Source organism: Rattus norvegicus, chromosome 2, assembly GCF_036323735.1.
Source record: "Rattus norvegicus strain BN/NHsdMcwi chromosome 2, GRCr8, whole genome shotgun sequence".
Classification (NCBI taxonomy): domain Eukaryota; kingdom Metazoa; phylum Chordata; class Mammalia; order Rodentia; family Muridae; genus Rattus; species Rattus norvegicus.
In genome coordinates this window covers 185389704-185416055 of record NC_086020.1, presented here as the reverse complement: position 1 = coordinate 185416055, position 26352 = coordinate 185389704, and the positions used below count along the sequence as shown (strand labels likewise).

At 49.4% G+C, this 26352-nt stretch overlaps 3 protein-coding genes across 7 annotated transcripts; 2 read left to right on the top strand and 1 right to left on the bottom strand.

Moving 5' to 3' along the window:
* Positions 1–257: 257 nt before the first annotated feature.
* Positions 258–16614, top strand: Tnfaip8l2 (TNF alpha induced protein 8 like 2). 2 transcript variants are annotated; one of them, XM_017590897.3, is made up of 3 exons: positions 258–479; positions 13708–13768; positions 15558–16612. In XM_017590897.3, exons 1-3 carry the CDS (start codon positions 468–470, stop codon positions 16139–16141), a joined length of 657 nt encoding a protein of 218 aa, XP_017446386.1. In that variant the 5' UTR covers positions 258–467; the 3' UTR covers positions 16142–16612. The 2 variants fall into 2 exon arrangements, with proteins under 2 accessions (XP_017446386.1, NP_001014061.1); NM_001014039.1 differs by having other exon boundaries at positions 320–479; positions 13708–13876; positions 15558–16614.
* Lysmd1 (LysM domain containing 1) lies at positions 12581–21911 on the bottom strand. 2 transcript variants are annotated; one of them, XR_351832.5, is made up of 4 exons: positions 21254–21537; positions 18004–18368; positions 17430–17632; positions 12581–14530 (listed from the first exon to the last, which is right to left on the bottom strand). XR_351832.5 is itself a non-coding variant. In NM_001024302.2 (3 exons), the coding sequence occupies exons 1-3, from the start codon at positions 21431–21433 to the stop codon at positions 17494–17496; spliced, it is 684 nt and encodes a 227-aa protein (NP_001019473.1). In that variant the 5' UTR covers positions 21434–21911; the 3' UTR covers positions 16611–17493. The 2 variants fall into 2 exon arrangements, 1 of the variants encoding a protein (NP_001019473.1); NM_001024302.2 differs by lacking the exon at positions 12581–14530 and having other exon boundaries at positions 16611–17632; positions 21254–21911.
* Positions 21912–21929: 18 nt separating this feature from the next.
* Positions 21930–26164, top strand: Scnm1 (sodium channel modifier 1). 3 transcript variants are annotated; one of them, XM_006232882.5, is made up of 7 exons: positions 21930–22060; positions 22614–22684; positions 22947–23035; positions 23132–23226; positions 23331–23419; positions 25358–25552; positions 25828–25971. In XM_006232882.5, exons 2-7 carry the CDS (start codon positions 22668–22670, stop codon positions 25925–25927), a joined length of 585 nt encoding a protein of 194 aa, XP_006232944.1. In that variant the 5' UTR covers positions 21930–22060; positions 22614–22667; the 3' UTR covers positions 25928–25971. The 3 variants fall into 3 exon arrangements, with proteins under 3 accessions (XP_006232944.1, NP_001101166.1, XP_006232945.1); NM_001107696.1 differs by lacking the exon at positions 21930–22060 and adding an exon at positions 22234–22395 and having other exon boundaries at positions 25828–26164; XM_006232883.5 differs by lacking the exon at positions 21930–22060 and adding an exon at positions 22448–22500.
* The last annotated feature ends 188 nt before the right edge of the window (positions 26165–26352 follow it).

Below are 26352 nucleotides of genomic sequence, written 5' to 3'. Positions count from 1 at the left end.
TAAGTCCTTGCTGCATTATCTGGATTCTCATTAATCCTGAGTCATTTTTCTTTTTGCTTCCACCAGTCTAGTCCTCAGAGATTGTTGCCATCAGGGCTGCCTGCCAGTGACCCCCTGGTCACAATCAGCTCCTAAGCCTTTATGCCTTTGTCCCTTTCATGGCATTTGACCGCGCTGACCTCTTTCTCTCCTTCCTGGAAGTTCTTTCCTCTGTGACCTCAGAGGGTTCTTTTTCTCTTGACAGAGATAAGTGACTTAATAAATATTCCTCAAATCTGTGAATGACTTCCCCAACCTCTATTAAGTGTGTGTCCCTGAGGTCACATCTTCAGGCACCCTCTTTTGCTGTGCATTCTCTCCAACAGAGATAATCCTCACCCCCAGTGACAATGACTGTGTGTGGCACTCAACCAGAATCCAAGTGTCCAACTGAGGTCTTTCTGCTGAACTTGGGCCCCACCTAGATCATGATTTGTTGGGTATGTCCATTTTATTTTTAGTATGTATTCACCACTATAGCCTTTGCTCCCTGCACTCAGAAGGCAGAGGCAAGTGGATCTCTGTGAGTTCAAAGCCAGCCTGGTCTATATAGTGGGTTCCAGGCCAGTCAAGGCTACATAGTGAGACTATCTCAAAACACCTAATTAGATGAAAACAGGAAATTTGCCCTTCCTGTTGGCCATGGTGGCACAGGACAGGTTGAGAAGGAGAACCCGTGCAGGAACTTCATATCCACAAGCACAGCCTTAAATTCTGTGTGTGGGAAAACAGACAGACTGACCTGTGACCTGTGCAGCCACGGCCAGACACAAAGCTAAAAGACACCAGCAGGCTCTGTAGCATCAGGATAGATGGAAAGACCGGTGCTGGCTACACCGAGGGCAGACAATCCTGGAGAAAGCTCTGAAGGAGCTGAGTTGGGAAAAGACACAATTCTCAGAGGCATCGAAACAACCCAAGCATTGGGATCTAGGACCAGGGTTTCAGCAACACAGGTCAGCATACATGGCAGGTTTCATTGGAACCAGAGAACCAAAGAGGCAGTGTGCTGGCTCCAACAGACGTACGACAAGTTGTTTCTGGCAAATAAACTCAATCCAAAAGGCCAATAAACTTTTTTTCAAAGAAATGTAATAAATGAATAAAAACAGGAAGTTTGGTTTTTAAAAAAAAACAAAAACAAAAAAACCCCAGAGTCTCACTCTGTCCTGCTGGCCCGGGCTCACTATGCATTTGTCCCTATGGCCATGCTGATCTCATATTCAGAGCAACCCTCCCTCAGCATTCAGAATGCTAATCATACATTTGTGAGCCACTGCTCCCAGCAGAAGCCTGTCTCCTGTCCTCTTTATCCCCAGCACTCGGTTATAATGTCTGGCAAGCAGTAAGCAGAGGAATGAGTAAATGCATCAAAGATTGAAAGGAACATGGTGGGGTGGGGTAGATTAAAAGCTGTGCACTGGGGGTTGGGGATTTAGCTCAGTGGTAGAGCGCTTGCCTAGGAAGCGCAAGGCCCTGGGTTCGGTCCCCAGCCCCGAAAAAAAGAACCAAAAAAAAAAAAAAAAAAAAAAAAAAAAAAAAAGCTGTGCACTGGCTCCAGCCCTGTCAAGCTTAGGTCTCTCATGATTGATGAGAGAATGACCCGAACCACGCCGAACCTGAGCTGGCCACGGACCAGCCACTGTCGGATGCCACTCTTAGTATATGGTAAGCTCCGGGCTCAGTCTCCAGCCATGGGTTTAAGGCTAGCCTGAGCTACGTACAAACAAGCAAAAACCAAATGCTCGGTTCTACTTGTTGTTCCATCTGCTGCCCTCCTGCGGCATATTTAATAAAGTCCTTCACTTTAAAAACCTAAAAACAAGTGCTGGGCGGTGTCTTACACCTTTAATCCCAACGCTTGGAAGACAGAGGCAAATTGTTCTCTGTGAGTTTGAGGTCAGCCTGGTCTACAAAGCCAGGGCTACAGAGAAACCCTGCCTTGACAAAACCAAAACCAAAATAATAATAATAATAATAATAATAATAATAATAATAATAATAATAAACAAAGGGATATCATAATTTAACTTTGTTTTTGAGACTGGATCTCACTATGTATCCCTGGCTGGCCTTGAATTCTCCAAGTAGACCAGGCTAGTCTTAAACTCACAATCAACCTACCTCTACCTCTGGAATTCAGAGATATAGGCCTGAGCCACCACACCAGGCTATCGTCAACTTTGAAAACCTTCTTTGTCTGCATGTGTGTCTGTGAATTTAGTTTTTGAGAGATTTTCATTCCATCCATGGCCCAGGTTGATCCCTCTCAGCAATTCTCCTGCCTCAGTCTCCTGAGTGCTGGCCTTTCAGGCTCAGCCTCTGTGAATGCTGGGATGCTGGGATTACAGACATAACTGAACCGCAACGCTTAGACATTTCTCTTTGAAGCAGGGTGGGCCATGTAGTCCAAGCTGCCTGGAACACACTAAGGAGCTGGGACGGCAGATACTCTTTCTCTACAGCCAAAGTGCTGGCAGCGTGGGCTGCATCACCAGGCTTCTTTAATTTACTTGAGGGAGCGTAAAATCACCCAGGAACACAGGAAGAGCACAAAGCCTACAATATCTGTAATTAATACCATTTGGTCCTCTTGTCCATGGCCAAAACATTTCTCCTCTCCTCGCCTCTCCTCTCCCCTCCCCTCCCCTCCCCTCCCCTCCCTTCCTCTCCTCTCCCCTCCCCTCCCCTCCTATCCTCTCCTCTCCTCTCCCCTCCTCCTCTTCTCCTCTCCTCCCCTCCTCTCCTCTCCCCTCCTCTCCACTCCCCTCCCCTCCTCTCCTCGACTCTCCTCTCCCCTCCCCTCCCCTCCCTTCCCCTCCCCTCCTCTCCTCTCCTCTCCCCTCCCCTCCTCTCCTCTCCTCTCCCCTCCTCCTCTTCTCCTCCCCTCCCCTCCTCTCCCCTCCCCTCCCCTCCCCTCCTCTCCTCGACTCTCCTCTCCCCTCCCCTCCCTTCCCCTCCCCTCCTCTCCTCTCCCCTCCCCTCCCCTCCTCTCCTCTCCCCTCCCCTCCCCTCCTCTCCTCTCCTCTCCCCTCCCCTCCTCCTCTTCTCCTGTCCTCCCCTCCCTTCCCCTCCCCTCCTCTCCTCTCCTCTCCCCTCCCCTCCCCTCCCTTCCCCTCCCCTCCTCTCCTCTCCTCTCCCCTCCCCTCCCCTCCTCTCCTCGCCTCTCCTCGACTCTCCTCTCCCCTCCCCTCCCCTCCCTTCCCCTCCCCTCCTCTCCTCTCCCCTCCCCTCCCCTCCTCCTCTTCTCCTCCCCTCCCCTCCTCTCCCCTCCCCTCCCCTCCCCTCCTCTCCTCGACTCTCCTCTCCCCTCCCCTCCCTTCCCCTCCCCTCCTCTCCTCTCCCCTCCCCTCCCCTCCTCTCCTCTCCCCTCCCCTCCCCTCCCCTCCTCTCCTCTCCCCTCCCCTCCTCCTCTTCTCCTGTCCTCCCCTCCCTTCCCCTCCCCTCCTCTCCTCGCCTCTCCTCGACTCTCCTCTCCCCTCCCCTCCCCTCCCTTCCCCTCCCCTCCTCTCCTCTCCTCTCCCCTCCCCTCCTCTCCTCTCCTCTCCCCTCCTCCTCTTCTCCTCCCCTCCCCTCCTCTCCCCTCCCCTCCCCTCCCCTCCTCTCCTCGACTCTCCTCTCCCCTCCCCTCCCTTCCCCTCCCCTCCTCTCCTCTCCCCTCCCCTCCCCTCCTCTCCTCTCCCCTCCCCTCCCCTCCTCTCCTCTCCCCTCCCCTCCTCCTCTTCTCCTGTCCTCCCCTCCCTTCCCCTCCCCTCCTCTCCTCGCCTCTCCTCGACTCTCCTCTCCCCTCCCCTCCCCTCCCTTCCCCTCCCCTCCTCTCCTCTCCTCTCCCCTCCCCTCCCCTCCTATCCTCTCCTCTCCTCTCCCCTCCTCCTCTTCTCCTCTCCTCCCCTCCTCTCCTCTCCCCTCCTCTCCACTCCCCTCCCCTCCTCTCCTCGACTCTCCTCTCCCCTCCCCTCCCCTCCCTTCCCCTCCCCTCCTCTCCTCTCCTCTCCCCTCCCCTCCCCTCCTATCCTCTCCTCTCCTCTCCCCTCCTCCTCTTCTCCTCTCCTCCCCTCCTCTCCTCTCCCCTCCTCTCCACTCCCCTCCCCTCCTCTCCTCTCCTCTCCCCTCCTCCTCTTCTCCTCCCCTCCCCTCCTCTCCCCTCCCCTCCCCTCCCCTCCTCTCCTCGACTCTCCTCTCCCCTCCCCTCCCTTCCCCTCCCCTCCTCTCCTCTCCCCTCCCCTCCCCTCCTCTCCTCTCCCCTCCCCTCCTCCTCTTCTCCTGTCCTCCCCTCCCTTCCCCTCCCCTCCTCTCCTCTCCCCTCCCCTCCCCTCCTCTCCTCTCCCCTCCCCTCCCCTCCTCTCCTCTCCCCTCCCCTCCTCCTCTTCTCCTGTCCTCCCCTCCCTTCCCCTCCCCTCCTCTCCTCGCCTCTCCTCGACTCTCCTCTCCCCTCCCCTCCCCTCCCTTCCCCTCCCCTCCTCTCCTCTCCCCTCCCCTCCCCTCCCTTCCCCTCCCCTCCTCTCCTCTCCCCTCCCCTCCTCTCCTCTCCCCTCCTCCTCTTCTCCTCCCCTCCCCTCCTCTCCCCTCCCCTCCCCTCCTCTCCTCGACTCTCCTCTCCCCTCCCCTCCCTTCCCCTCCCCTCCTCTCCTCTCCCCTCCCCTCCCCTCCTCTCCTCTCCCCTCCCCTCCCCTCCCCTCCTCTCCTCTCCTCTCCCCTCCCCTCCTCCTCTTCTCCTGTCCTCCCCTCCCTTCCCCTCCCCTCCTCTCCTCGCCTCTCCTCGACTCTCCTCTCCCCTCCCCTCCCCTCCCTTCCCCTCCCCTCCTCTCCTCTCCTCTCCCCTCCCCTCCCCTCCTCTCCTCGCCTCTCCTCGACTCTCCTCTCCCCTCCCCTCCCCTCCCTTCCCCTCCCCTCCCCTCCCCTCGCTTCCCCTCCCCTCCCCTCCCCTCCCTTACCCTCCCCTCCTCTCCTCTCCTCTCCCCTCCCCTCCCCTCCTCTCCTCGCCTCTCCTCGACTCTCCTCTCCCCTCCCCTCCCCTCCCTTCCCCTCCCCTCCCCTCCTCTCCCCTCCCCTCCTCTCCCCTCCCCTCCTCTCCTCTCCCCTCCTTTTTCCTCCTCTCCTCTCCTCTCCCCTCCCTTCCCTTCCCCTCCTCCTCTTCTCCTCTCCTCTCTTCCTATCCCTCCCCTCCCTTTCCCTCCTCTTCAAGATGGGGTTTCTTTCTAGTCCTGAAATTCCCTCTGTAGACCAGGGTAGACTCAAACTCAGACATCTGCCTACCCTTGCCTCCTGAGTGCTGGGATTAAGGGCACAGGCCACCACGGCCCCGCCTAAAACATTAGTTTTCAATTGTTTACATGCTTATTTCCCTGGTCTTCCTCACTAACATTGTTATTAATGTTTTGTTTCTTTTTAAAATTAGTTTTATTTATGTATTTTATGTGTATGGGTGTTTTGTCTGTATGTATATCTGTGTACCACATGCCTGCCCGGTGCCCTCAGAGGTGCCGTGGGATTGGAGTAACAGAGGATTGTGGGCTGCAGTGCTGGGAGGAGCAGTCAGTGCTCCTAACTATTGACCCATCTCTCCAGCCTGTTCTGTTCTGAAAGCTCCTCATTCCTTCTGAGAGTCTACTGATAATTATATAGTAGTTCACATACTGGTACTCACTAGTACTGGGTATTCGTTAAGAGAGGGGCTCAGGACAGAACTCAATGGAAGAACATTTGCCTAGCACACATAGGCCCTGCAAGGTACACATAAGGTTTCCCAGCAAGAGAAAAAAGGTGGAGCTGTGGTGAGTTCAGTGCCCGTCTGACAAAGTGAGACACTGTCTGGAAAAAAAAAAAAAGTCAAGCCTTTCCCATGAGAACACTGTCACATGACATAACTGTTATCTTTATACCATTTCCTCCCTATCTTGATTCATTCTGTCTGAGTGTATGTGTGTGTGTGTATGTGTGTATGTGTGTATATGTGTAAGTATATGTATGTGTATGTGTGTATGTGTGTATGTATGTGTGTATGTCTGTGTGTGTGTCTGTGTGTGTTTGTCTCTGTGTGTGTGTATGTCTGTGTGTCTGTGTGTGTATGTATGTGTATGTATGTGTGTGTTTGTATGTATGTTTATGTATGTATGTGTGTTTGTATGTATGTGTATGTGTGTATGTATGTGTGTATGTGTGTTTGTATGTATATGTATGTATGTGTGTTTGTATGTATGTGTGTATGTATGTATATGTGTGTTTGTATGTATGTGTGTATGTATGTATATGTGTGTTTGTATGTATATGTATGTATGTGTGTTTGTATGTATATCTATGTATGTGTGTATGTATATGTGTGTTTGTATGTATGTGTGTGTTTGTATGTATGTGTGTATGTATGTATATGTGTGTTTGTATGTATGTGTATGTGTGTATGTATGTGTGTATGTGTGTTTGTATGTATATGTATGTATGTGTGTTTGTATGTATGTGTGTATGTATGTATATGTGTGTTTGTATGTATGTGTGTGTATGTATGTGTGTTTGTATGTATATGTATGTATGTGTGTTTGTATGTATATCTATGTATGTGTGTATGTATATGTGTGTTTGTATGTATGTGTGTATGTGTGTTTGTATGTATGTGTATGTATGTATGTGTTTGTATGTATGTGTGTATGTGTGTATGTATGTATGTATGTATGTATGTATGTATGTGTGTGTGTGTGTGTTCATCTGTGTGCAGGTACATGTGTAGAGTCCAGAGGTTCCCCCCAGGTTTCTCTCCTGAACTCTAACTCATAGAGATCCATCTGCCTCTGCTGCCAGGTGCTGGGATTAAAGGTCTGTGCTACCACACCTAGGTTACCCTTTTTTTTTCAGACATGGTCTCTCCTTGTCCTGGAGCTAAGTGAGCAAGTCTGTCTAGCCAGTGAGCCACAGGGAATTCCTCTCTCTGCTTCCCTAGTGCTGTGGAATCTAAGTGTATACTAGCTGGCTTGTTTTGTTTTGTTTTGTTTTTCAAGGCAGGGTTTCTCCATGTAGTCTTGGCTGTCCTGGAACTTACTCTATAGAGCAGGCTGGCCTCAAATTCATAGAGAGCCTCCTGCCTCTGCCCCTGAGTGTAGGGATTAAAGGTGTGGCCACCACTGCCCAATCCCCAGGTTTTTTCTTTTAAATATTGGTTCTGGGGATTGGACTCAGTTTACCTGGCAAGCAGTTTACTAAACTGAACTCACCAATGGCCCCTTATATCCTGTGCATTTTGAACTTAGTCTTTCAGGAAGCATTTACTGAGCAGGATAAAGCATGGGTGTCTTCATGGTTCACAATTTACCAGTTAAGAAAGTCACACGTAGCTAGGTAGTGGTGGCACACACCACCCAGCACTCAGGAGGCAGAGGCAGAGGCAGAGGCAGATGGATCTTTGAGTTTGAGGCCAGCCTGGTCTACAGAGTGAGATTCAGGACAACCAGGGTTACACAGAGAAACCTTGTCACTCCCCCTCCAAAAAAATAACCCAAATGATGATGATGATGTCACACACTACAATAGGAGAGGTATGGGACTGGGGAGGCAGCTTGATCGGTAAAGTGCTTGCTGTACAGACTGAATGAATCCAGAGCCCCAGCTCCCACCAGAAGTCACACGTCACAGTGGTATGTGTGTTGTGGGTTCAGCAGAACCTCGGGGGCTCATTGGCCAGCAGGTCTAGCAAAACAGGTGACTCTCAGCTTCAGTAGAAGACCCAGCCTCAAAAAGCAAGTTGGAGAGCAACTCAGGAGGCCACTCAGCAGCACTCTGGCCACCACACTTGCTGGCGCACACACCAACAGGGAGGAGTGCAGGGCCAGAGACTGTAACACAGTCTAATGGACTTTAAAGAACAAAAGATAGCCCAAGGATGGGCACTCCAGTCTGGTGTGGTAGCACACACCTGTAATCCCAGAATTCACCGAGAAGGCAGAGGCAGGGTAATCTGCTGTAAGAGTGAGGCCTGCTGGTCTACACAACATTCCAGAAAACCAGGGCGACTCAGAAACAAGGGAACTAAGATTTTTTATCTGAAACCTAAATGATGAGTAGGAACTCATGGAGCAGGGAAGAGGCACAGGCTGGAAATTGAAGAGAGTTCCAGGCAGAGGAGACAGAGTGTGAGGACCTTAGCGCAGAGGAAGAGGCAGCAGGAAGAAGACCCCACAGTGTACACCAGAGGAAGCTAAAATACCAACATGGCTAAGCATTGCAAGAAGAGATAAGCTGTGTGTGGTTGTGGTGTGTGACAAAACTTTCCCTGGGGAGACATAACATTCACGCCTATTCACCCCAGCTAGGAAGTCCACCAAAGTCCAACTTGGTGAACCAATGAGTTTTATTAGGGTTACTTATAGGAGCAGAAATGGCACAAGGACAAATGCATCACTGAAGCCCACCCCAGCAAAAGCTGGGAACCTGGAGCACGTTGCAGGGTGGGGAGTGTTGGCCCAGTTGCCTTAGCTGTTCTAAACCTCTCCCAGGCAGCTCAGAGCCCAGCTCAACTGAGAGTCTTTGCAGCTCAGACTCCTTTTGTTTAAGAACCACCCTTTTGTTGCTTTCTGTGGTAGCGAGAATCTGGTTAATTTCAGGGAGTTCCTGAAGCTACTTTGAGTTGTTTGCTGAAGGAGCTTCCTACTGGATGGAATGTTTCAGTCTTCAGAGGAAACTGTTACACAGCAGATGGCAAGGCAGACCTCCTGTCTGAGCTCAAGGCAAGCTGGGCTACAAAGAGAGACCTGTCTCAAAGAATTAAAAACAAGGGTTGGGGATTTAGCGCTTGTCTAGGAAGCGCAAGGCCCTGGGTTCGGTCCCCAGCTCCGAAAAAAAAAAAAGAACCAAAAAAAAAAAAGAATTAAAAACAAAAATAAAAGACAGACCAGAGATATCCAGAGGTTCAGTTGGTAAGCTACGCCAGCCTGATGACTGGGGTTGGATTGCCAGAACCTAAAAAAGTTGGAAGGAGAGAAGCATACAGCTGCCTTCTGACTGCCACTACATGCCAGCTGTGGCACATGCCCAAACATAATCACACGTCAGGCACACTAAGAAATAATAAAAAGACAAAAAAGGACGAGTCAAGGCTACAGAGGTGAATAGAGTGGGCAGCTGAATCATGAGTTAAAAACCTTTTACGGTGGGGGTTGGGGATTTAGCTCAGTGGTAGAGTAAGCTTGCCTAGCAAGCGCAAGGCCCTGGGTTCGGTCCCCAGCTCCTAAAAAAAGAAAAGAAAAAAAAAAACCTTTTACGGTTGGAATGTAAAGAGAATTACTTAATTAATTGATTAATTAATTAATGGGGGTTTTAAGTTGACCAAGTGGCCAGTGCCTTTAATCCCAGCACTCAGCACCTCAGCATGGAGGAGGCAGAGGCAGGTGGATCTCTGTGAGTTCCAGGACAGCCAGGACTACACAGAGACCCTGTCTTGGGGAAAAAAAAAAAAAAACCACACGCACACAAACCACTCCCCCAAGAACTTTTTACTGTTTCCACCCCACATCCCTTTTCTCTATCCCCCTGGCAACACTGGGAATAAGTATCCCTAAGGCCTGGAAAACACCAGGCAACATGAGCTCCAGCACTCAGTTACTTCCCTGGGTTTTGTTTTCCAGTCACAAGTATCACTAAAATGCCCCACAACCTCTAATTCATATTGCACTTCAGGTAGGCCTTGAACTTGCCACCTTCTGGCCTGCCCTCCCTTCCTGAGAAGCTGGGATTACTGGCTTGTATCACCAGGGTCTGTCTAGTCATCTTATTCTTGTTTCTACCTAGATTATACATACTTCATGAAGATGACGACATATACGTGTAATTCCAATGCTCAGGCAGTTTTACACGTTAGGAGCCCTGGGCAGGAGCTGTCTCACACCCACCAGGGAGATGGCTCAGTTGGCGAAGCACTTGCCACTAAAAGTATGGTGACTTGAATCTGGGTCCTCAGTACCACAGGCTTGGTGTTGGGGATGCAAACCCAGGAGAATTATGGAATTAGGTAAGCAGACAGTCTGGATATTCAGTGAGCTCCACGTTCTGTGAGACACAAAGGTGGAGGGGCTGGATATGGCTCAGCCATTAAGAGCATTTCCTCCCAAGCTGGGTGGTGGTGACACACAACATAATCCCAGCACTTCAGAGGTAGAGGCAGGCAGATCTTTGTGAGTTCAAAGGCAGCCTGGTCTGCAGAGTGAGTTCAAGGACTACACACAGGAACCCTGTCTAGAAAGCCCAACCCAACCAACCTAACAAAGAAACCCCACTTAGTGTGTATGGTTGTCTTGTCTGCATGCCCATTTGTGCGTTCGGTGTCTGAAGAGGCCAGAAGAGGGTGTGAGACTGTCTGGAACTAGAGTTCCAGGTGGTTGTTAGCCACCACAAAGGTGCCCAGACTCAAACCTGGTTCCTCTGGGAGAGCAACAAGAGCTCTTGACTTCTCAGGCGTCCCTCCAGCCCCTTGTTTTGTTTGGAGACAGGGTCTCACTGTGTGACATTGGCTGGCCTGGAACTCCCGGAGATCTGCCTGCCTCTGCTTCCCGAGTGCCACGATGGCATGCATGCACCATCACACACCAGTCTAAGGTCTGTTCTTCATGTGTATTTGTCTGTTTATATGTGCCTATGCTTGTGGGTGGCCATGGTGGCAGGAAGAGGGTGTTGGGTCCTCTGGGGCTGGAGTTACAAACAGCTGTAACCATAAGAACCATAAGAAGTGCTTTCAATTACTGTCCCGCCATGACCTCTGCCTTTCTCCTCCAAATTCACATGCATGTGTGTGCACATGTGTATGCATGTGTGTGCACATGTGTATGCATGTGTGTGCACACATTCACATGTGTGTGCTAGTGTGTGTGTGAGTGTGTATAGCTGGCCTTTTTGCTACTTTTTGGGCACTTTTTCCTTCACCCTCTTCCACCCCCTTTCCACACTTTCACCCTCAACTGTGTGTGTGCATATGTGAGTCAAATGTCTTCCTCCAACTCACATCTTTTTTTTTTTTTTTTTTTGGTTCTTTTTTTTTCGGAGCTGGGGACCGAACCCAGGGCCTTGCGCTTCCTAGGTAAGCGCTCTACCACTGAGCTAAATCCCCAGCCCCCAACTCACATCTTTTAAAATTATTATTATTGGGTTGGGGATTTAGCTCAGTAGTAGAGCGCTTGCCTAGCAAGCACAAGGCCCTGGGTTCGGTCCCCAGCTCTGAAAAAAGGAAAAGAAAAAAAAATTATTATTTTTTTTTTACCTTATATCCTGTCCACTCCTCCCACAATCCCTCCATTTTAATGTTTTTGAGACAAATCTCTCACTGAATCTGGAGCTCATTGAATCTCTCACGGAATCTGAATCTATTTTGCTAGACTGGCCTGCAACTGGGCCCCTCCTGTCTCTACTTCCTGTGTGTTCTGCCTTGCCTGCCTGGTGTTTTAGCTACGTGCTACGTGTGGATCAAACTTAGGTGTTCACATGGATGGTAGACATCTTATAGAGTGACTGCTGAGTCCTCATTTCCATGGGTTTTTTTTTTTCTTTTTTTTTTTTTCTTTTTTTCGGAGCTGGGGACCGAACCCAGGGCCTTGCGCTTGCTAGGCAAGCGCTCTACCACTGAGCTAAATCCCCAACCCCCATTTCCATGTTTTTTAAATTCATTTATTTATTATATAAATTCACTTATTATATAAGTACACTGTAGCTGTCTTCAGACACACCAGATGAGGGCATCAGATCCCATTACAGATGGTTGTGAGCCACCATGTGGTTGCTGGGAATTGAACTCAGGACCTCTGGAAGGACAGTCAGTGCTCTTAACCTCCAAGCCATCTCTCTGGCCCCTCCATGGTTTTTTTTTCTTTTTTCTTTTTTCTTTTTTCTTTTTTTTTTTTTTCGGAGCTGGGGACCGAACCCAGGGCCTTGCGGTTGCTAGGCAAGCGCTCTACCACTGAGCTAAATCCCCAACCCCCCCTCCATGGTTTTTTATTTAAGAAAAAAAAAATCTAGCAGGGAGGTGGTGGCACACAGCTTTAATCCCAGCACTCAGGAGGCAGAGGCAGGTGGATCTCTGTGGGTCCAAGGCCAGCCTGGGCTACAGAGTGAGTTCCAGGAGATAGGTTCTCAGAATCATTCAGCATTTACTATGCACACCAGCCTGGCCTTGAACTCACAGAGACCTGCCTCCCCAGGGCTGGGTCTAAGAGTGTGGTGCTTTTTTGTTGGTTGATATGGGAAGCCTGGCTCACTGTGGGCACCTGGGCTGGTGGCCCTGGGTGCCACTCGGAAAGAAGCTGAGAAAGTAATGGGATAAGCATTGTGCTTTCTATGACCTCTGCACCAGTTCCTGCCCTGACTTCCTTTCAGTGATGGATTGGATATGGAAGTGAAGGCAAAAGAAACCCTTTTCTCCCCAAGAATGGTGTTTCATCATGGGAACAGAAACTCTGAGACAGACCAGTGAGACTTTGGTTCCTCAAATGACATCAGAAATTGTCCTCTGGGCTACACACACACACACACACACACACACACACACACACGCATACATACACGCACATAAAAATATGTTTTTAAAGATTTTATTGTTTATATGTACGTTATGTATGTGTACTCCACATGTGTGTAGGTATCCAAGGAGACCAGAGGTATTTTTTTTAATATTATTTATATGTGAGTACATTGTAACTGTCTTCACACACACCAGAAGAGGGCATCAGATCTCATTACAGATGGTTGTGAGCCACCATCTGTTGCTGGGATTTGAACTCAGGACCTCTGAAGAGCAGTCAGTGCTTTTAACCTCTGAGCCATCTCTCCAGCCTGACCAGAGGTATTAGACCCACTGGAACTAACTAGTGGTTATGAACCACCAGATATAGGTGCTGGAAATAAAACTCAGGACATCTGGAAGATCAAGTCACTGAGCCATCTCTCTGGTGGACCCCAGAACAGTTTTTAAATTGTTGAATCCCAAGGCCTCTTTTCGGGTTCTCATCCCGAGCTGAAGAAAGCTATATAATTAGCTCCTTTTAAAGATTTGTGTCTCTCTGCACCCAAGTGTATGTTTGTGGACTGTGTTTATGCAGATGACTCTGGAGGCCAGAAGAGAACACTGGAATTCCTGGAGCTGGAGTGATAGGTGGTTGTTTTTCCAAGAGTTTCACTATGCAGCCCTGGCTGGCCTGGAGCTCACTCTGTAGACCAGACTGATCTTGAACTCAGAGATCCGCCTGTCTCTGCCTCCAGAGTGCCGGGACTAAAGGTGTAGTTTTGCCTCACTGGAGATGGCCTTCATTTTCCAGGCCCTTCACAACTATTAAACGCTGTACTTGGTCCTCTAGCGTTTTGGCTCGATGCTGACACCTACTGGTCATGTATGGCTCAGCAGCCCCCAACCTTGGCACCTACCCCCTGCCGGTATTGGGGCAGTTCTATGCTAATCTTACCTTCCAGGACCTGAAGACGCTTGTGTAATGCTGTTCTACTACACCACTCGATGATCTTCCATACTTTCCTCACTGACTTCCACATTAAAAATCTGGACTCTGCAGGGTTCTCAGTACCACAAGAATATTAGGCAGCAAGAAAGAAGCAGACCGTTTAGGTGGAGGTGTGCAATCTGTCCTTGCCACCTCAGAGTCGGTGCTTCCTATAGAATTCCATTCCTTTTGACCTTTGTCTTATTTCTAGGCTGCTCTTGGGACACTGGACTTCTTGGTGACAGTGGTGATGAACCGGAGGTGGAGAGTAGGTAGGCGGGGCTTGGGGTGGGGCTAGACCAAAGGGCCTCTAAGGAGCTTCTCCTTTCTGCTAGCTCTCAGACACATCCAAAGCAAGACCGGCACCCAGCGCACAGCAGGTGAGACTGACAATGGCAGGGGGCGGGTTTCGGGGAGACACTGATGAGATAGCCAACCTCTTCACCCTCACCTTTCTTTCTGTTTTGTGAAACTCTCGCTCGTAGAATTCTTGGGTCTCCCCTCTCTCCCCAGAACCATTTTAGTGTATTCAGTGGATGGGCAAGGTTATCTGAGAGGGAGACCGGGGTTGGGATGGGGGTTGAGCCTAGAGCTGAGGCATGGAGGTGCACATGGGGTATGAGTAGAGATTTACAGATCTAAAGTATCTTCGGCCATGGGAGTACAGTGACCCAAAGTGAAAGCTTAGCTAGACTAGAGGTTCACGGAGATCATGTAGAGGCTGGGACAAAAAGAGTGAGTGACATAGCTACCCTGAGAGGACTGGGGACCTAGTTGGAGATATCGGGGCAACAGAGAGCTGGGTAAGAAGAAGGCAAGTCGAGAAGGAAAGCGGGCTCCTGTGGACAATTACCTCCACTGAGGAGGGCAGGACCGTCTGCAGGGCAAGGCAGAAACAAATCAAGATGGCAGGCTCCCATTGGAGTGATTGAGTTGTGGGAGAGAGCCCCCTGGCTCTCCTCCCTCTGCGAGGACTCCTGTTTTCATTTGAGGGAGAGGGTGAGGTTGCTCCTCATTGCGGTCACGGCCACATCCTGCAGAGCCGGGGAGGGGGAAGTAAGAAGCAAAACAACCAGAAGAAGCATAGTCAAGGACCATGGCGAGAAGACCCTGTCCTTAGGCACAGGATATACCCCCAGGAAGGCCTCAGCTCGGCCTAGTCAGCCTGAGACCACTACTGCTGCCCCAGCCACCCTCGGTGGGCCGGGACTGTCAGCACTCCTTGTCGGAGAGGGACTTTGGAGGGATTATTTGACTTGTAGCCTATTTTTTCTCACTACTTGTTATTTATTATGTATATGTGTGAGTAGAGGCCAGAGGTGTTGGGACTCCCTGGAGCTAGAGTTATACGTGATGGTGGGCCATCTGTTTGTGAGCCTGGCCATCTCTCCAGCTCCTTGAAGCCTGTTTTCATCATTTCCTAGGCCAAGCTGCTTAAGATCTCTATGCCTTGCCTAGAGGTGGTGGTGCACGCCTTTAATCCCATCACTTAAGAGGCAGAGGCAGGCAGATCTCAGTTGGAGGCTAGCCTGGTCTACAGAGCGAGTTCCAGGACAGCCAGGGTTACGCGGAGAGACCCTGTATTGAAAAGGACAAGAATAGCAACAAAAAAGAGTTCCTTTAACCTGGAGATTTCTCACTGTAACATAGGGCTGTTACCCTTATGAAGTTGGTAAACCGAGGCAGTTCGTATCAAGCACTTGGCACACAACTTCGTTCTCAACCCAAAAAAAGTCAAGTGTTCTATTTAGGAATCGGAGGCTTTATATCTCTCACTTTTCTTAAGACTTTATGGTTCCTCCACTGACATAAGCTTTGGATCTGTATAGCCTCCCGCCCTAAGACTTCAGTTATGCCCACACTCCTCCAGCCAGGGCTCTCCCTGCTCCTCCGGGCTGTTTGGAGACACAGATGACTTGTTTACAGCACTAATGGGAAAAAGCAGAAGCAAGGCCTACAGGAAGGGGCCCAGGGGAGCAGGAAGACAAAGCAGGCAGAGCAGTAAAGAAGAGGAAAATCCTTTCTCTCCTTTTCTCTAACTCCTCCCATTGCCTCTTTTAGTCACAGACCACATAGGGTCACCTAGCACCATGGAGTCCTTCAGCTCAAAGAGTCTGGCACTACAAGCGGAGAAGAAGCTGCTGAGTAAAATGGCTGGTCGGTCCGTGGCGCATCTCTTTATCGATGAGACTAGCAGCGAGGTGCTAGACGAGCTTTACCGCGTCTCCAAAGAATACACGCACAGCCGGTCCAAGGCACAACGGGTGATCAAAGACCTCATCAAGGTGGCCGTCAAGGTGGCGGTGCTGCACCGCAGTGGCTGCTTTAGCCCTGGGGAGCTGGCTCTGGCTACACGATTTCGCCAGAAGCTGCGGCAGGGTGCGATGACTGCACTTAGCTTTGGTGAGGTGGACTTCACCTTTGAGGCTGCTGTGCTAGCAGGTCTGCTCATCGAGTGCCGGGAGATTCTGCTGGAGCTGGTGGAGCACCACCTCACACCCAAGTCACATGACCGCATCAGACACGTGTTTGATCACTACTCTGACCCTGACCTGCTGACTGCCCTCTACGGGCCCGACTTCACTCAGCACCTTGACAAGATCTGTGATGGGCTCCGGAAGCTTCTAGACGAGGGGAAGCTCTGAGGCTCCTGAGCTCAGCACACTGGACTTTGGCAAAATGACTGACCGGGAAACGACACTTCGGGCTTTCTAACCCGCACAAATGCTTTTCAATCCCCTGGCTTCATTCTCTCCCAAGAGTGCTATTGACACCGAGGCCACCCCCACCCCCAAACTGCTGGTGGAATAAAGTAAGACTGAGCTGAGTGAGGCGGCTCTCCCATCCAGTTCCAGTAAAGGAAACAGCTGACTGAAGAAGAAGTGAAACTCCGATCCGCCTCTCCCAGGATGGCTGCACAGAACAGGGGATCCTCCTTCTCCACAAACCCAAGGAAGGGGACACTAAAGGCCAGACCAGGAAGGTGGCCATCGGAGACCTCCTGGATCTCCTCCAGTTGGAGGCAGCACTTGGACACACACAGATGCTGTGTTTCAGAGCTTCTAGAAGGAGCTGAGGGAAGGGAGGCACAGGGGAAATAAAACCACTGAAACATGCACAGGGCTCACTGTTTAATCTCTCAAGCTCCACACTCAGGCTAAACAGAGGAGAGGTCTAGAAACAACACTTATCTCATGAGCCCCACTCCTCAACAGGCGACGGCAGACTCCCAGTGCCTGTTTCTTCACTTAAGGAACCAAAGACAAACTGATTACAGCTAAATAAGAAGTGAGGAGCAAGGCAGAGGCAGGCTAGGGTGTGTAACAAAGACACTTGTGCAACTGTCCTCCTAGGAACCCCAGAGCATCTTCCTCTCCTCAGCCCCTCCACACACTGAGGAGAGGAGAGGGAAGAAGGGTGCTCACTCAGCCAGGAGGTGTAAAAAGTATCGGGGAGTTACTTAGCCCCTACCCTTTAGCTTGGTCTGCCACTCTGTGGTGAGCTTCCTGACTCTGGCCTCCGTAACATGCTTCACTGGGAGAGGCGAGCAGACAGCCGACTCCACTTACATTCTGGGTCTCCCTGTCCTCAGTGATATGGAAATCCCAGCCCCCCTCACTTAAGAGGAGAAAAGAGTTAGATAGAGCAAATAAATATTACTTCAACATAGCACCAAATAAATTAGGTAAGATCATTGGAGATAGGGGAGGGGTCTCTGCTTCCCTGTGTAAGGCCAGGGAATGGTGAAAGGGACAGCAAGGGCATAAAAGAGCCTTTGAATCTAAAGGATAACTCTAGATTCAGCCCAAGAAATGCTCCCACCCCTTACGCTTGCCAAAAAGTGTACCCCGCTGAGGAAATCCTGACAAAGAGGCTGGGCAAGATGGCTGGAGAGGAGTGAGGCAGGCTGGGAGCACTGCTCTTGAGCCTCACCTCAGACTCCTCCTCCTTGAGCTGTTCCTTAAACATTCTGCTGCGCTCATCAGTTCTGGGGACATCAGAGTTTGAAGATTTCATCTTCCTGGTCCCGCAGTGTCTGGGTTCGAGACGTCCGGGTGAGTGGCACAGGACCCAGGACTGCTCGCTGCTGCATCCGAGGGGAGCTGGGGTAGAGACCTGTATCCTCCTCAGGTACCCTGAGGATGAGGGAAGGGCAAAAGAGCAACAAATCAGGGCAAGAACCTGAGAATGGACCAAGTGAGTAGTTGTGGGTGGGCGGGGGCTGCCTTCCTTGCTTCACTTGTTGGATGGAGTCTCAGTATCTTCTGGAAACCTTACTCCTAATGCTTCTTCACAGTCTACACTAGTGAGGACAGAGAATTTGCAGAACCTCTTTTCCCATGGCCTCACCCAGTTCCACATGCCGCTGGCTCTGTTCACACGTTGGGACCACGTGGGAGGACAGCATCACTTACCTCTTCAGGCCCTTCGGTTGTTCATTAGTCTGTGACCAGCTAAAAGAAGGGGGCTATGCAGGGAGTTAGAGAGCAGCTGGAGGGAGACTCACCCACTTTCCCCTTTCCTCAGCTTCTGGGCAGCAGCCTTCTTCGACAGGCTGATCTGTGAGTCAAGCTTCTTAAGGAAATCAGAGGCAGAAAGGTCATGGCTGGGTGTGGAGGTTCCCTGGTGAGGTGGGAGGCCTGTGCCTTTGGGCTGACTCGAGGCTGACCCTTGATTCTTCCTCTTCCCTGAAGATGAACCAATCTCATCCTTACTCGGGCGAACCTCTTCCTCTCCATCATTTTCCTCCTCCTCAGAATCTAAACCATTAAACAGGTCTCTGGGCTCTGTCAGGATGGGGATGTAGAGCGTTTTCTTCAGGAAGATGGAGTCGTTAGTATAAAGGCGGTTTGTACGTTTAATCTGCTCCATCTTAAAAAAAAAATCAGCCAAGATTAATGTCTGACAGTAAGATCCACCAATCTCATATAGCGTCTCAAGCTGTTTTCCTTTTTTACTATATAGGCCAGGCTACTCTCAAAACATCTCTGGCTTAGTATCCCAGACTTTTATTATTGGTGTGTGTGGTTGGAGACCTGTTTACATAGGGGTAGAACCTGGAGGCTGTTACATGTGTGTAGCAAGCACTTTTATTAACTGGATTACCAAATGGGCCCTCTTCCTAGGCCACCACCTCACACTTTTTAAGTAACTGTACAATTTTACTTGACCCCATAAAAACTCGGTAAAATATAGAGTTGACAATAGTCTTGTTTTATAATCTTCATACTTTAGTCTCAGGACACTTTCACATTTCTAGAAATTATGGAGGTGGGGGCTGAAGAAACGGCTCAGTGGTTAAGAGCACTGACTGCTCTTCCAGAGGTCCTGAGTTCAAATCCCAGCAACCACATGGTGGCTCACAACCATCTGTAATGGAGATCTGATGCCTTCTTCTAGTGTGACTGAAGACAGTGACAGTCTGAAACTCCAGTTCCAGGTGGTCTTTTGACCTCTATGGGCACCAGGCACCCTCGTGGCACATGGACACACACGCAAACAAACCGCTAAAGGTAAATGTTAAATAAAAAAAATTTTTTTTAAAGATTTATTTATTTATTTATTTTATATGAGTACACTGTAGCTGTCTTCAGACACACCAGAAGAGGGCATCAGATCTCATTACAGATGGTTGTGAGCCACCATGTGGTTGCTGGGATTTGAACTCAGGACCTTTGGAAGAACAGTCAGTGTTCTTAACCACTGAGCCATCTCTCCAGTCCTAAATAAAATTTTAAAATAGCTAAGCCAAATAGTATGGTAGTGCTTTTTTTGTTTGTTTGTTTGTTTGTTTGAGACAGGGTTTCTCTATGTAGCTCTGGATGTCTTTGAACTCACTCTGTAAACCAGGATGGCCTCAAATTCAGAGGTCCTCCTGCCTCTGCCTTCCCTGACCCCCTCACCCCGAACCCAGTGCTGGGATTAAAGGCATGTGCTACCACTCCAGCTAATAGTGCACATCTCTACTCCAGCACTTGGAAAGCAGAGACAGACAGGCAGTTCTCTGAGTGTGACCTTAGCTAATAATAAAATAAATGCATAAATCTTGGTGGTTCCGGAGTAGCTCCATGGTACAGCGCTTGCCTAGTGTGCAGTCCTAGGCTGGACCCTCACAGACCTCCAAGGATGAGTAAACAAACACCTCACGTCTGTTCTCTCATACTTGTGCCCACCAATGCCACAGGTACCTGTCCTTCCTCTTTCATGGCCACACATCTTTCTCTTGCTGTCTAGGGAAAGGACTCTATTAACCCTCTAGCTGGCTTAGCAACCTCCGACGGCTCCTCACTAAATCCAAGCGAGGATTCAAATACTGTGTCTATTTAGCCCCCACAGGAAGTGTCTAGCCTTGTCTCTCTTCTGCATTCTACCACTGAACTACACTTTCGACTCATGTTCTCTAGGTCTTGTTATAGGTGGAGCTGGCCTGGAATTCTGCATCCCTTTGACTCAGTGTCTTAAGGGCTAACATCAGAGCCTGGCTTTCAGACTGTTTTTGGAAGACAGGGTTTCTCTGTGTAGCCCTGGCTGTGCTGAAATGCACTCTGTAGACCAGGCTGGCCTTGAACTCAGAGATCCCATCTCTACCTCGAGAGTGCTGGGATTAAAGGGTCGGACTTCCATGTCCTGACAGCGTTCAGTCATCTTTTAAACTCCCCCGTGACTGAGACTATGCCCAGGGTTTAGAGGCATAAAGTTGAAACTATTTCAGCTCTTAAAGAGCTTGTAGACTTCTGGAAGACAAGGATACAAACAACTGGGTTAAATAGATTTGTATGGAGCACAGAAGGAAAGTTTCTAGGTCTTCAAGGCCCATGGTGATGGCAGTCCTAAAACCTGGACCCCAGAGTGTGGTTGTCACATTCCTAATCTCAGAGTCATGATGCAAGAACACCAGAAGTTCTAGGCCAGCTTGGGCTACACAGTGAATTACTGACTAGAAACTGCACCCTTCTCCCCCTAAAAAACCACAGATAATCTCCACTCCCACTTCCAAGCAAAAACCAATAGTTTTGGATCTCCCGCCCCTTGTGAATGTTCTTTACAGCAGTGTTTCTTCTCTGCTCCTCATGAGAATTTAAATTACACGAGCACATCAACCAACAGGTGTGCTTTGCTTTAAGTAGAGCAGCATGGGAATTTGTCTAAGTCCAACATTTGTTTGTATGTGGTAAAACAGGATATAGACAGGAAGGCTGCAACTTTAACGGAAGATATTTGTATGTCCATCAAACCTCTCCTAGGTCTGACCTGAAATACTTGAGATATGTAGAAGGCACTTGTTTTGTTTCTCTACATAAAGAGAGCAGAGCCCTGGTGTGGAAATAAGAACTACAGAAGGCGCCTTAGGAGCTCTACTAAAAGTCAGCTCTTCTTTACTTCTGTAAATTTAGATTTAGTCACTCTCATTATTTTTCCCCCTGCTTGGCTAATAGCATGGGCTTTAGAGTCAGACAGACCTTTCTTCTGACACTCAAGTGATTTGACCTTGATCAAACTGGTTTATCAGTCTTAAGTTGATAGGGGCACAAGGTCTGGTTAATGGCTGAAAGCCCCGCCCCCACTCACCCACCTTCACGGGAGCTGCTCCTCCCACTGGGATAGCTGGGCAGATCTGGCCCAATAGTACTACACAAAGATGTGAAAGCAAAATAAGAAAAAAACAGGCCATAATATAATTTGGGTAATGTCAGAGGTGGTTGCTTAGCGGGCCACCCACTTTCTCCTGGGGACTACCTCAATCCTGGAAGACTCACCGTCACCCCGTATTTGAGTGCTAATCCAGCCAGGGTGTCTCCAGGCTCCAATTGATGCTCCAGGCGTCTTTCCCTCACTGGGGAGCAGGATGATTGTACCAGGCTTCCATAAGAACGAGCACGGCTCCCACGTAGCAGCCCTGACCCTCCGAGGGGAGGCTGTCTAGAGGGCGAAGCCATCTCCTCACTTCCAAGATCTAGGGTCACAACTGAGGAAAGCCCAGCTAAGTGACCAACAGTGACGGCTGAACCCAGAGAATGGATATTCAGAAAATTCTTTTTCTCTTTTCTCTTCAGTCTCCCGACTCTCGAGAGACTACATTCGTCCTCCTCCTCTCGATGCTTCTTACGGAGCTCGGAATTACAGTTCGTATCTTAAGAAGTCTTCCAGGCCGGTTACATTTCTTCTTCCTCAAGCCCCTTACCCATAAATATCTTCCCTGAGTTGTCAGTCGCTGACCCCGTGGACTTTCGACGCCCCCTCCCCAACTCCTCGCAAGCCTGATCTCTGACCTTTGAACCCTAGACACCCTCATTAACACTCTTCCCTCAGTGTGTCCCTACATCCAACAGTCAGGACGCCGGGAGCCCCCACATCCTCTCTGTTCCAAATAAAACCCACCCCAGGTAGGTTGTGGCTGAGGAGGACGAGCCTGAGGACTACAAGTTTGCAATATAGAGTCCACTGAGATCCCCCGAAGCCTCCCTCCACCTCAGGAGGGTCCCACCCTGAAATTCCGGCTCCACGTACAGGATCTTGGGTCTCCAAACACCTGGATCCTTCGAGATGCGAGGACCTGTGTCCAGGTGAGCGGTGTTCTCTCCAAAAAAATTAAAAAATAAAATAGATAACCAAAAGACTTCATTTCCCAAAAGGCACAGCGTCCAGGCAGTATCATAGGAAATACAGATCCCCTCAGGGCGCTGGAGGCGGGTCTTCCGGCTTGCGCGATGCATGCGTGGAAAAGCATCCCCGGAAGTACAGACTCAGAAAGAAACCGGAAGCAGAGAAGGCGATAGTGTACTCTTCCTACGGTGGCCTAAAGGAGCAGCGAAGTAGGCGTAGAATTTATCATATTCTCATAGTCGCGATGTCTTTTAAGAGGGAAGGGGACGACTGGAGTCAGCTCAATGTGCTCAAAGTAAGCCCTAGTGAGAGTCACCTGATCACCTTCAGCCGCCCTGTTGCTTTGGTTTGTTGCTTTGGCGACATCTAGGGGAGGGTGTTAGGGGACCAGAACTGAGAGGTGACCCCATTTTCTACCCTATGATCTGCATGGCCCCGTGCCATTTGACTCCTCTGTATTATTTAATATCCATCCGTTCCTCTCATTCATTTCTTCTATCCTGCTTCCTGCAGAAACGAAGAGTTGGAGACTTGCTAGCTAGTTACATCCCCGAGGATGAGGCGCTGATGCTGCGGGATGGACGGTGAGAGCGAAGAGTGGATCAAGCCTGGGGATTCGGGGATCAGAGGCTCAACAAACTTTTGTTACTAAGGAGTTCAGGAGTATAATAGTATTCTTTGGCTGGAAGTGAAGGGGTGGAGATTGGGAAACCTGGGAGTTGGAGGAGTGCTATGACAGAAGTAGGATCTACTCACCATAGCAAGTACACCGCGACTGCAGGCTGGAACACAAAACACACGCGCACACGCACACACACTTATAATTCACTTTTCTTGTTTCCCTAGCTTTGCTTGTGCCATCTGCCCCCATCGACCAGTACTGGACACCCTGGCCATGCTGACAGCTCACCGTGCAGGCAAGAAGCATCTATCCAGTAAGTTAAGAGAAGTAGGGAGGGCGGGAGATAGAGAATGAACTCTTGACATTTTGGCAAAATCTTTTCATTCTCCCTTGCTTTTCTTCTTCCTAGGTCTGAAGCTTTTCTATGGAAAAAAGCAGTCAGGCAAGGGAACAGAGCAAAATCCACGACCGCAGAACGAACTGAAGACAGAAAGCAAAACTGAGGTGAGGGCATCAGTGTTGTTTAGACGGGGCTATACTGCACGCAACAGGCATGAGGGGCCATTTGCTTCTGACAGCTTTGACTCACTCTCTTCTCTCATTGTCAGGCTCCTTTGCTAACCCAGACTCGAATAATCACCCAGAATGCTCTACACAGAGCTCCCCACTATAACAGCTGCTGCCGGAGGAAGCACAGGTCAGTGGAATGAGAAAGCCAGGAGTGGAAAAGGGTAGAAGCAAATAGATGACTTTAAAGTTATTACTCTGCAAACTGTCTTCTGAGAAATACTAATCTTGTGGAAATTTTTTTTTAATGACAGTTAATGATTTTAAAATAAAACTTTAGGAAATGGAATATTGTAGCATAATCCTACTTAAAAATAGTAACATTAAGGGTTGGTGAGAGAACTCAGTGTTTAGGAACATAAGGGGCTCTTCAGAGGTCCTGAGTTCAATTCTCAGCAACCACACAGTGGCTCACAACCATCCATAAAGGGATCCGATGCCCTCTTCTGGTGTGAGGATGTACATACAGACAAAGCACTCATATTTAAAAATGCATAAATAAATACATTTTTATAAAAAGAGGGGGCTGGAGAGATGGCTTAGTGGTTAAGAACACTGACTGCTCTTCCAGAGGTCCTGAGTTCAAATTCCAGCAACCACATGGTGGCTCACAACCATCTGTAATGAGATCTCATGTCCCCTTCTGGTGTGTCTAAAGACAGCTACAGTAGACTTATATATAATAAATAAATAAATCTTTAAAAAAAAAAAAAACTAGTAACATTAGCAGGGAATGGTGGATGGTAGTACACTTTTTTGTTCCTTTGTTACTGAGACAGGGTCTCTCTTTGTTGCCCTGGCTATCCTGGAACCCTGCTATTTAGACCAGGCTGGCCTAAATTCAGAGATCTGCCTGTCTCTGCTCCTCAAATGTTGGGATTGAAGGTGAGCAGTTCCATGCCTAGCTTTGGAAAGTCTTAATACAAAAACTTAGAACTGTATTTGTCAGGTTCTCTAAAGTCACAGAATGTATAGAATGTCTCTCTATAGTGAGGGAATTTATTGTGGTGACTTACAGTCTACATTCCAACTATCCCAAAAAAGGGTAGCTGTGGATGGGAAGTCCAAGACCCTAGGAGTTGCTCAGTCCCATGAGGCTAGTTGTTTCAGCTGGTCTGCTGTGGACGTAGATTCCAACAGATGTGCTGGCAAGTCAGTGCAAGCAGGTGAAGAAGAGTGAGTCTTCCTACTTCCAACGTCCTTATGTAGACCTCCGACAGAAGGTGTGGCTCAGATGACGGTGTGGACCACCACTCCTGGATCTGGGACTTGCTTTGTTCCAGGCTGACCTTGAACTCAGAGGTCTCCTGGCCCGTCTCCTGGGATTAAATGCCTGTACTACCTTGCCTGGGCCTAAGCTTTTCATGGCCACTGTGGCTCAAGATCTCCATGCCAATATCCAGATCAGATACTTGTGTCTTCCAACCTCAAGATCTGGATCACAGATGTGCCCTCCAATTCTGGATTGTAGTTCATTCCGGACATTCTCAACTTGACAACCAGGAATAGTCATTACAAACTATTAAGCTAGTTTTTCCTTAAATTCCTTTTTTCCCTTTTATTTTTTATTTTATGTGCATTGGTGTTTTTACTGTATGTATGTCTGTGAGAGGATGTCAAAGGTGAAGTTTAAGATACTTGTGTGTTGCCATGTGGGTGCTGGGAATTGAACCCAGGTCCTCTGGAAGAACAATAGCCAGTGCTCTTAACCATTGAGCCATCTCTCTGGCCCCAGCTTTTCTCAAGTTCCTAATTTCAAGGTCTTACATATGTAGAATATTTAAGATCTTAAGGAACTGGAGCCAGCCAGTGGTGATACACTTGGGTGGTAATCCCAGCACTTGGAAGGCAGAGGCAGGTGGATCTCTGAGTTTGAGGCCAGCTTGGCCTACATAGTGAGTTCCAGATCAGCCAGGGCATCACAGAAAAACACTGTCTCAAATATCAAGCAAATAAACAAAAGTCGTAAGGAAATCATTTCAAGCACTGCTCTTCTGGCCTGAGGAGCATGGGGAAGCTGCTGCTCTCCTTCACTCGGTTTTACAGGCTTTGGTTCTTTTCGGCCCAGACCAGAAGCCCCTGCTCCCTCTGTCTCCAGTTCCTCTGTGCCAACTCCAGAGGCCGAACTCCAGAGTGCAAAGATCAGTAAGGAGCCTGAGCCTAGGCAGAGATCAGACGCCAAAAAGTCACCAGCTCTTTCCACCTCTGCACCCATGAGTCCCACAAAACGTCGAGTCTTGAACCACTACCTTACCCTCCGAAGGTGAGTGCTGGATCACATTCCTCTGGTTTCCCTGTTTTTCCCTCTGACCTGCCTGTTTTCAGACCAATCCAACGGCTTTTTTCTTATCACCAGTAACTTTTTAAAAAATTGTATTTGTTTATTTATTTATGTAGGGGCACACTTATGTAAGTCCGAGTGCAAATTGCAGGGGTCGGGTCTTTCTACCCTGTAGGTTCCTGGGATGGAACTCTGTTCCGTGAAGCTTTTTCATGAACCTCTTCCCTGACCAGTGCTCTTTTCTCTCCTATTTGCAGCTCTGGATGGGTCCCAGATGGACGAGGCCGATGGGTAAAAGATGAAAACGTTGAGTTTGACTCTGATGAGGAAGAGCCCCCTGACCTCCCCTTGGACTGATAACCCCTATTTGTTCTACAAATAAACTGCTGTGGGTCCTGGGAGTGTGCTGACCGCCGAGGCCACTTCCTCCTTCCGTCTTAGGATTTCAAGTCTGCTCCTCAGGCTGGCCACTCCTTCCCTACAAGGTACATGACTCCCCATACTTCTGGCCCCTCCCCCACCTTCTCTCAGACTCTTGCCAAGTGTCAGCTGCATCCAGCCCGGTGCCCTATTAATAAGTCTGTCAGAAAGAGGTCTGCCCTTCGTGGAGTCTGACTCCTTCCCCGCCTCCACTCTTAAGTCCAAGCCCTTTTCTCACAGATCACACGTGGATAGGCACTAAGGGGCTCTGGCCACCTCTGTCTGCACCTCGGTCAGAGGGGACTGAAGCCAAGTGAGGACTGAAGCCTGTGGAGAGGCTAAAAGCCTTTGGCAGATTTATG

Coding starts and splice junctions, on each gene's coding strand:
- Tnfaip8l2 (XM_017590897.3), top strand. Junction 13,769..15,557: donor GAACCGGAGGTGGAGAGTAG/GTAGGCGGGGCT, acceptor TGCCTCTTTTAG/TCACAGACCACATAGGGTCA.
- Lysmd1 (NM_001024302.2), bottom strand. CDS start 21,433: ATGGCTTCGCCCTCTAGACAGCCTCCCCTCGGAGGGTCAGGGCTGCTA. Junction 18,369..21,253: donor CACTCAAATACGGGGTGACG/GTGAGTCTTCCA, acceptor TTTTTTTTTAAG/ATGGAGCAGATTAAACGTAC. Junction 17,633..18,003: donor CTGAGGAAAGGGGAAAGTGG/GTGAGTCTCCCT, acceptor CCTCATCCTCAG/GGTACCTGAGGAGGATACAG.
- Scnm1 (NM_001107696.1), top strand. CDS start 22,345: ATGTCTTTTAAGAGGGAAGGGGACGACTGGAGTCAGCTCAATGTGCTC. Junction 22,685..22,946: donor CTGATGCTGCGGGATGGACG/GTGAGAGCGAAG, acceptor TTGTTTCCCTAG/CTTTGCTTGTGCCATCTGCC. Junction 23,036..23,131: donor AGGCAAGAAGCATCTATCCA/GTAAGTTAAGAG, acceptor TCTTCTTCCTAG/GTCTGAAGCTTTTCTATGGA.